Source organism: Thrips palmi, unplaced genomic scaffold (genome assembly GCF_012932325.1).
Source record: "Thrips palmi isolate BJ-2018 unplaced genomic scaffold, TpBJ-2018v1 HiC_scaffold_2, whole genome shotgun sequence".
Classification (NCBI taxonomy): Eukaryota; Metazoa; Arthropoda; class Insecta; order Thysanoptera; family Thripidae; genus Thrips; species Thrips palmi.
Window position 1 is genome coordinate 7,168,859 of NW_023144629.1, and position 8,975 is coordinate 7,177,833.

At 54.1% G+C, this 8,975-nt stretch overlaps 1 protein-coding gene across 1 annotated transcript; it reads left to right on the forward strand.

Moving 5' to 3' along the window:
• Positions 1-1,675: 1,675 nt before the first annotated feature.
• On the forward strand, positions 1,676-8,857 carry LOC117647189 (xaa-Pro aminopeptidase 1-like). Its single transcript, XM_034388814.1, has 14 exons — positions 1,676-1,800; positions 2,074-2,280; positions 2,707-2,809; positions 2,963-3,076; positions 3,384-3,648; positions 3,988-4,099; positions 4,324-4,542; positions 4,647-4,791; positions 6,064-6,297; positions 6,642-6,704; positions 6,937-7,016; positions 7,273-7,371; positions 7,449-7,666; positions 7,999-8,857. Exons 1-14 carry the CDS (start codon positions 1,747-1,749, stop codon positions 8,000-8,002), a joined length of 1,917 nt encoding a protein of 638 aa, XP_034244705.1. The 5' UTR covers positions 1,676-1,746; the 3' UTR covers positions 8,003-8,857.
• The last annotated feature ends 118 nt before the right edge of the window (positions 8,858-8,975 follow it).

The following is an 8,975-nucleotide window of genomic DNA, read 5'->3' on the forward strand; positions in this document are numbered from 1 at the left end:
TGAAAGAGAGAGAGAGAGAGAGAGAGAGAGAGAGAGAGAGAGAGAGAGAGAGAGAGAGAGAGAGAGCGCGTTCGGAGCGCCACCGCTTCCAGGTGGGCAGGGCGTTCTGGCCGACCTTTTTTCCTTCGCACCCATACGACACGCTCCGTGAGTGCAAGAGAGAGCGCGATAGAGACTTCCCGCTCGGCAATTGGTCCGCTGGGCGCGCCCAGGACACACCGTTGAGGCCCGGCCGGCGGTGAATATGGCCAAGGCAGTGATTATGACGCAAGGTCTCATCACATGGGCGCTGGAACAGGAAGGCTGAGTGCTGCTTTGCATTTCAATGGCCGTCCACGCGTGTCCACGCAGCCGCGACAAGAACAGCAGCAGGAGTTGGCGCGCGCCAGCAGACTCGTTCTGTCTCTCTCGCACCGATGCGCGACGCCCCACGAGTGCGAGAGAGACAGCGCGACGGAAGCGACTCTCAGTCTGCAGCCGAGCCGCGTTAATTGCCTTTCACGCCCACGGCCATTATTTCCGCTCGGATCGGCCACTGCGGACCGAAAGTGTCGTGTCGTCGCCGAACCCACGACACCAAGGGGTACCCAACTCAAGATAATCATTGCACGTCTAGTTGGTAATCAGTGAAATAATCAACATCATCCAATAAAATGACAATCATACTTTCGGGGATTCAATCACTTTTAACCATTTTTGCGAGACAACTGCTCCCAAACTATCAGCGGTCAAAGCCTTCCCGAGGCGGGGCATGAAAGAGTAGGGTCTTCAGAATAGTAAGGCGTCGAGGGAGGCCTTTGACCGCAGCTAAATTGGACGCAGTGACCGCTCAAAGTCAGCAAAAACGGTGATTTTCTGAAATTCATTCACATTTTGACCATTTTTGCGAGACCACTGCTCCCAAACTATCAGCGGTCAAAGCCTTCCCGAGGCGGGGCATGAAAGAGTAGGGCCTTCAGAATAGTAAGGCGTCGAGGGAGGCCTTTGACCGCAGCTAAATTGGACGCAGTGACCGCTCAAAGTCAGCAAAAACGGTGATTTTCTGAAATTCATTCACATTTTGACCATTTTTGCGAGACCACTGCTCCCAAACTATCAGCGGTCAAAGCCTTCCCCAGGCGGGGCATGAAAGAGTAGGGCCTTCAGAATAGTAAGGCGTCGAGGGAGGCCTTTGACCGCAACTAAATTTGACGCAGTGGCTGCCCAAAGTCACCCTGAATTTCCGACACTTTAACAGCTTTCTAAGGTCGCCGCTCAAATAATCCCCAATATTTCCCAATAATCAACATAATAACCTCCTATAATCAGTGATAAATACTAAAATAATCAAAAGAAATCACATGTAATCACTCTAAATATAATCAGTGTACATGAAAATCTATAGTTGGTTACCCCTTGCACGACACTGTACACTCTGCCGTCAACATTGCAGTCAGCACACTCTCTTCAAAGCGAGTAACTACTCACTATCACACACTCGCACACGCACGTGCTCATTTGCGCGCGCCGATACATTTCCAGTGCTCTGACCGTGCTCTGGAGAGTTGTGACCTGATGGTGTCCTTTCTGTCCGCAGCCGGCGCGCTGGCGGGGGCGCTGGCGGGGGCGCTGGGCGAGGTGCAGCAGGGCCTGCCTGGCCTGCCCGGGGCGCTGCTGCCGCGCCTGGACTGCGACTTGCCCGCCGACGCGCCGCAGCCCGCCGAGCGCGTCATCACTGCCGACAGGGTGGCGGCCCTGCGCAGGGTCATGGCGCGCCACGGCCTGGACGCCTACATCGTGCCCTACAGCGACGAGCACCAGGTGCGGACACAAACCTCACAAACTAGTTTAGGCCTCACAAAGAAGAGCAGCTTGTTGTAACAAAGTATTTTGGCGTTGTAGAATTGCTTTCGTAATGAAGAAGTGCTTCGTATTACGAAGGATTTTGCTTCACAATACGAAGCACTTCTTTGTAGATTATACAATGCATTCATTTTCGTCGAATTACGAAGCGATTCTTCGTAGAGTTTTTACTTTGCGAAGAGACCCGAAGAATCGAAGTGGTGGATCTAGCGAGCCTGTTTGGTCCCGCAGAACGAGTGGGTGAGCGAGCACAACCAACGGCTGCGCTGGCTGACGGGCTTCTCGGGCGCGGGCGGCAGCGTGGCCGTGGTCACCAGGAGCACGCCGTCGAACGTGCGCGAGGAGGCCGTGCTGTGGACGGACGCGCGCTTCACGGACCTCGCGGACGAGCAGCTGGACTGCAGCTGGCAGCTGCGGCAGCTGCGCTCGCCCATGCAGGTCAGTGGCATGCCCAGGTGGAGGTGCAGCCAGCGTCGGCCTCAGGGGTGCACAGTGGATCAGCCAGAAGGCCGGTGGAGGCACCACTTTTTGCCATACTTACAGGTGCAAGGTGAGACTTTTCATGCGGCTATCCAGGTGCTACAATTCCAGTGTCTTGCCTCTTTGGTGGCGCCGAACCGTCTTGAATGCCTAAATGTGGCCTCCTGGCCCCGCGTCGCTCACTGAGACTTCCGGATTTGGACGTCGCTAGCCGCTTGAGTGCCAAATTTTGGGATTCTGTCAGTCACATTCAGGCATTCAAAAAACGGAGCGCCACTGGCCGAGTGGGATGCAAACTTACCATCGGAGTTGCAGTGGGGACAAAAGAGGGGATCTCCCACCCCTCCCTGTTCCTCCTCACGCACTGCATGGGCCTTGATGCAGGTAGCTGATTGGCTGTTGGACCGGCTGAGCGTCGGCGACAAGGTGGGGGCGGACTCCAGGGTGGTGCTGCACCAGTTGTGGGACAAGTGGCAACACCGACTGGGTGAGTGAACACAGTGTGGCTGCAGTGCTTCCGAATTATTTTCTTTGCAAGGTTACTTATGCTCCAAATACTTTGTTACACGAAGCAACTTTACTTCGTGAGGCTGAAATAGTTTGTAAGGTGTTCAGTGTGCACTGAATGGTTTGTCCGCAGCCTCCGAGCGGTCCATCGAGCTGGTGGAGCAGGACGACGTGGTGGACGACGCGTGGCGCGGCAGGCCGCCCCGGCCGAGGCTCAACGCGTTCGTGCACAAGATGGGACAGCGCGGTGAGGACGTTACCGCGGGTTAAACGACGGCTCCCAAGAACGCGTCTTTTGAATTTTAAAACCGTACAACGTTTGAAATACGCTAGTGAATCTATTTTAGTGCCGCTATTGCGGTTAAAAATTCAAGGGCCGTATAATATATTCGAAGATGTAATCGGCGTGATATGTGTAATAGTGAGAAGTATATGATGGCCGGTTGAGCATTTTAGGTAGTGAATTCCCCGTGCGTGCTTTGGTGGGTGACTCCGTGAGTGCCTCGCGCACACTTTGAGTTTCCACAGTGCCGTGACGTCCTGTTTGATGGCAGGCCTGAGCTGGGGCAACCGCGTGCTGGAGGTGCGCAAGGCGCTGCAGCAGCGCCGCGTGGACTCGCTCATCCTCACGGCCCTGGACGAGGTGGCCTGGCTGCTCAACATCCGCGGGCGCGACCTGCCGCACGCGCCACTGCTCACGGCCTACGTGTGGCTCGGCATGCACGACATCGTGCTCTACGTGGACAGGGACAAGGTGCCCCCCATCGTCGAGTCGCACCTCAAGTCCACCTACTGCACGCCCAACCGGCTGTGCACCATGTACGTCCACAACCTTCACTCGTGTAAATCAGGGGTCTCCAAACTCGGGCCCGGCGGGCCATTTGGCCGCTCTTCCCCCACTCCCCCCACTCCCGATCTCAGAGTGCTTTGCTGCCGTGCAGCCGTCTCCCACTCCAGCCGCTAGAACCCCCACTCCGCTACCTACTACCTGCCTCTCTCACTCCGGTCAGCGGCGGGCCAACGAGTTGGAGACCCCAGGATGCCAGTAACCAGGTCCGAAAACCCGGATCAAAATTCGCGCACCTCTGAAAGCTTTCTTAGTAAGGCCACAGCAGTCCGTACTTTCTGAATTCGACACTTTCTCGTTTGATTTCGCAGAATCCGTCCGTACGAGGCCTTCTGGACCGACCTGGAGAGGCCGAGCAACCGCACCACTGTCTGGATCTCCAACCACCCGCGGCTGGGTGCGTCCAAGGCCGTGCAGGTCACGGTGAGTGGAGGAAAATCGGCCGAATTCGGACGCTACAAACTCTGCGCAAAACTTGCTAGAGATCTTAGAAAAGTGACAAAAAGTCCCGTTTTGCACTTACTTTATGTGGAGTGTGAGCTTAGAGAGTCGCTTAGAGTAGGGATGTGACCGTGAGGCGCGGTGATTGGCTTTACAGGACATCGAATTAAAAATTAAATGATCCTTGAACTCTTATTTGCGTGCAGGCGCACCGGTGGCATGACCTGCACTACGAGTGGTCCCCAGTGATCCCGCTCAAGAGCGTCAAGAACGCCGTGGAGGTGGAGGCCATGCGGTCAGCGCACGCGCTGGACGGCGCCGCCATGTGCGAGCTGCTCAGCTTCCTGGAGGACCAGATCGTCACGGACGCCATGTGGACCGAGACGCGTGTGGCCGCCAGGGTGGACTACTTCCGCCGTCCGGAGGTGAGAAATGAGGGGGAACGACTTTACAGGGAACTTGAATTTGAAATAACGGTGTATATTGGTCCACGGTTCGTGGTTTGATCGTTTGGCGGTGTGCCCCGCAGCTGTCCTTCCAGAGCACGGCCTTCCCCACGCACGTGGGCTTCGGGCCGCACGGCGCGCTGCCGCACTACGTGCCCAGGAACAGCAGCGACCGCTTCATCGGCAGGGACTCCACCGTGGTCATCGACTCGGGCGGCCAGTACGACAGTGAGTAGGGCAGGCAAGCGACCCGCTTCTGACCAGGCACTCACTGAAAAACCAAACCTCTTGACCCGTTGCGAAACAACTGTTCATATCTCGCTAAGGGTGACAGGGACACGCTTTGATCATAGAATGAAATTAAGAGTAAATAAAATTTCCAAGGAAAGTCACTGAATGCATATCGGCCGCAAACCTCACTCTTTTCGAGATATCGACATGGCGGATCAGGACCGGGGCGCTTTTCTCATCTCTGGCGCGTGGCGGTGGCTGGTCCGCCTCGGGTCCGCGTTCCCTCCCCGCAGTTCCATTCCGACCGATGCCGAGAGTCGTTTCCGTCGCTCTGTCTCTTTCGGAATGAGTCCGCTGCTGGGGGCGTGGCTTCGAGCGGAGCCGTTAGTGGGGATCGAGTCAGGCTGGCGCAACGAGATCTCGGCCACCAGGCGGGCAGCGCGGCCAGGAGTAGGCCTGGCCTTCCGTCCATAAGCCCCTACTTCGCTACCCCGGCGGCATTTCGTTGCATGCGTTTGTGCATTTCCGCGACTTTCTCGGCTTTCCGCGGCTTGTCACGCCTTGCCTCGGGGCTTTCGCAGCTTTCCGGCTGGCCGCTTTCGTAGCGCGATGCAAACATCCAAAGGATTCAAAATGGAGTCCAAGTTATTCCCGCGCTCTTTACAGCCGGCCACTCCCGTTGAAAGACCCGAATCCGAGTCGAATCTCTTTTGGCAAGTAGACTCGAACCATAACCTGGCGATGCCGCAATCGCCGTCCGCGGCGGCAACCAGGCTCGCATGTCGGGGGGGAGGTGGCCCGGCGGCGCGCACGTAGCGCGTGCACAGCGTAAAAGAGTCCAAGTCACAGCGTCACAGCGCCACAGCGTAAACCCACGAGCGACTTGGCGAAGTAGCGTACGGCGGAGCACAGCGCGGGGGGCGGCAGAGGTCGATAAAGGGGGAAGGGGGAGGGGGTGCGCTGGAGGGCGTTAGACGGGGCAGCTCGAGAAGGGTAGGGGCGGGGAGGGGGAGGACAAGGCTGGGAACATGGGGGAAGGGAAGGGTGAACGACATGCTGATAGTCGACAAGCCTGTTGCTTACCGAGCAAAATAGTTCGGAAGGTTTTCAGAGTGTCGATTCTGCGCACGGATAATTCAGAGCGAAAAGTATTCGTACTATTTAGAGTAAAAATATTTATTTTTTATTTTTCCGATTTTTTCTAAAAGAGTAAAAATTCCTTTTTTCTGTAAGGCTTGATAAAGTGAGCAAGGCTCCGCGTGCTTGCAGACGGCACCACGGACGTGACGCGCACACTGCACTACGGCTCGCCGTCGCGCGCGCACGTGGAGGCGTACACGCGCGTGCTGCAGGGCCTCATCGACATGTCGCGGACCGCCGTCCCCGCCGCCATGGGCGCGCACGGCCTGGATTCGCTGGCGCGCCACGCAGTGTGGGAGGGCGGCGAGAACTACGCGCACCCCTCGGGCCACGGCATCGGGGCCTTCCTCAACGTGCACGAGGGTGAGCAGAGCCTTAGGGGAAATAACTCCAACCTACTTTGTACCCCGAAATTCATCAAACTTGTAAAATTCACTGAAATTCATTAAAATTCATCGAAATTCGATTGAATTTGGTGGTGATAAAGGGTGAAGGATGTGTCTGCTCCCTGTATTGCTACATTGGAAACCATCACCCAAATTTGGGTGGTAAAGAATACCTCACCCAAAATTTGAGTCCTGGTTACTCTGTCTGCATGCAGGCAGTAGCTGCACTCAATGTATAGTTCAGCTGACAGAGTAACCAGGCGTATTATTTTTCCTGCTCCATGCTTTTTTTCCCAGTTGTGAATCGTGCCACTGTTACAGAGCCCAGCATTTTCTACGGCGAGAACGCCCAGCGACTTCAAGTCGGCAACTTCTTCACTGTAGGTAAGTGAATTCACATTTGCAATGACCTGCATTGCAATGTCAATTTCTTACAGGAACATTATCAAACCAGTTTCTCATGCCAGTGCAAGCCTCAGCATAGGAACTCTGATAAAAATTATTTATGAATTTGTGATGAAACTGTTATGATTTTAAAGTCACGACAACTGTCATCCACTATTTTGTCATAAAGTGACGGCAAATTTTAACAGTGCGTCTGCCATTTCTCTTCCAGAGCCGGGCTACTACAAGAAGGGTGACTTCGGCGTCAGACTGGAGAACGTCCTCGAGGTGGTCCTCAAGCCTCCTTCTGAGGTGAGTGCAAGACGAGAAGCTGAGGGCTTGTTTGTCGGCGAGCCAAGCCGTCGCTCGTTCAATCTCAAAAGCTAGCTAACAAACGTCCTTCTATAGAAAAGTAGCTTGTCGATCATACCAGAGCATTCTGAGCGAACGTAAGCTTAATCCTTCTGATGACAAGCAACTCCTCTCTGTGAGGCCTACATAGTTTGTAAGGTTTTTCAGAGCTCAGGCGAGCATTCAAGACTGCTGTACTTTGGCATTGTGTGTCCAGGACGACCCCGACGGGCCCACCTTCTATGAATTCCGCACCGCCACCCTGGTGCCGTTCGACGTCAAGCTCATCGACGTGGAGATGCTCAGCCCCCAACAGGCAAGTCCACATATTACGTAACGCCGCGTGTATGTCTTGTACGCATTTCCAGGCCCTTAGGAACGGTAGCTTTGCAGCGACACTGGCTCAACGAGTACAACGCGCGCGTCCGCCAAGAGGTGGGCGAGGTGCTCATGAGCAAGCCGCAGATGACGGCCTTCTACTGGATGATGAACCACACGCGGTACGTGCCCGAGCACTGCTGCCCCCGCGTGTCCTCGGCCGCCGCGCTCCGCCCCGCCGGTCCCGCCGCCGCGGCCATGGTGGCCCTGCTCGTCCTGGGGGCGCTGGCGAGGTGAGTCACTCTGGGCGCCGGGCGCCGATGAGCCACTGGCAATCAAAGAGTCATATATGGCAGGATTAAAATATTGGATGAACTCCCAACGTCCTTCTGAGCTTTTCCTTCGAATTTTACTCCCCAGATCCCACTGAGCCTTTTCTTCGTATTACTGCCCCAATCCTACTGAGCTTTTTCTTCGTATTGCGAAAAAAAAGCTCGGTGTACTGACAGCGAAGGTAGAAGCCTGCTGAAGGGTTATCTCATAGCTTCAGGATCTTGGGGGTTCTTCTGAAAACATTTCGACGAACGAAATTTTGAGTGAAGCCCTCAATCTTTGACTTTTGCAGGTGAGGTGACACAGCTGAGCGGCTCACTGGACAAGGTTCATCGACCGGAGCCCCGCGCTTGCCCGCACACAGTTAATTTGTGCTTCTCCACGCACTTCTCTGCCGTCTTCTCGTTCACATTCCCGAGCTCTCTCAGCCCGAGCGGCATTTTGCGTTGGGTGTAAGAGTGAGAAGTAACTTTTGTACGCCTCACCTGACATGTTTGCCAGAGGAGGCAATCGAGGGGGGAATCCTTGAGTACACTCGTGTGTACACATTGGCCTGCACTCAGTGTACTCACAGTTCAAAGTGCACACCTGTCCCACTTTGCTCGCATTAATAGTGAATAATAAATGTAAATGCATACTACGCGTATTGGTGCTCCTGGGAAATGGTTCACTCACTGAAAAAAAAAACTTTTGAGGTAACCAACTTGTTCAATAGGCTGAATTCGAAAGCTGCAATCGAACCGAAAACTTGTTCAAGGACAACGCAGCTGGGATTTGTTGCCATGAGCCCGGCCGAAGCAACCTGCTTAAGTATCGGAGTTTCGATTAGAGCTATTAAATTTAGCTTGTCCAACGAGTTGATCACTTCAACAAAGCATTTTTTTTGTGCTTTTCACTTGTTTTTTTTAAAAGAATTTTACAGCTTTTTGACGGGAAAACCGTTTGTAGTCCTTTTGAAGACCTTTTGGGTTGCTTCCTCTCGTTACTGCCATGAAGTATCAAAAATTATAGGTGTATCAATAATTTGAGTTATGACTGTTCGATAAACGCAAAGGGATTATTTTTGTGATAGATAATGAATAGGTGTAATTATAAATGTACTTTTGTAAACTGCATAACAAAGCCTAGAAATACATTCGTACACACTGCCACTTGTATGTTTATTGTAAAACCCAGAAAATTCACCCACAACAATACATCTTGACTCGGGGACCGCCACCTTCACACACGTGGTGTCGCCTGGGGAAGTCCAAGTCCTTCCGACTTGCA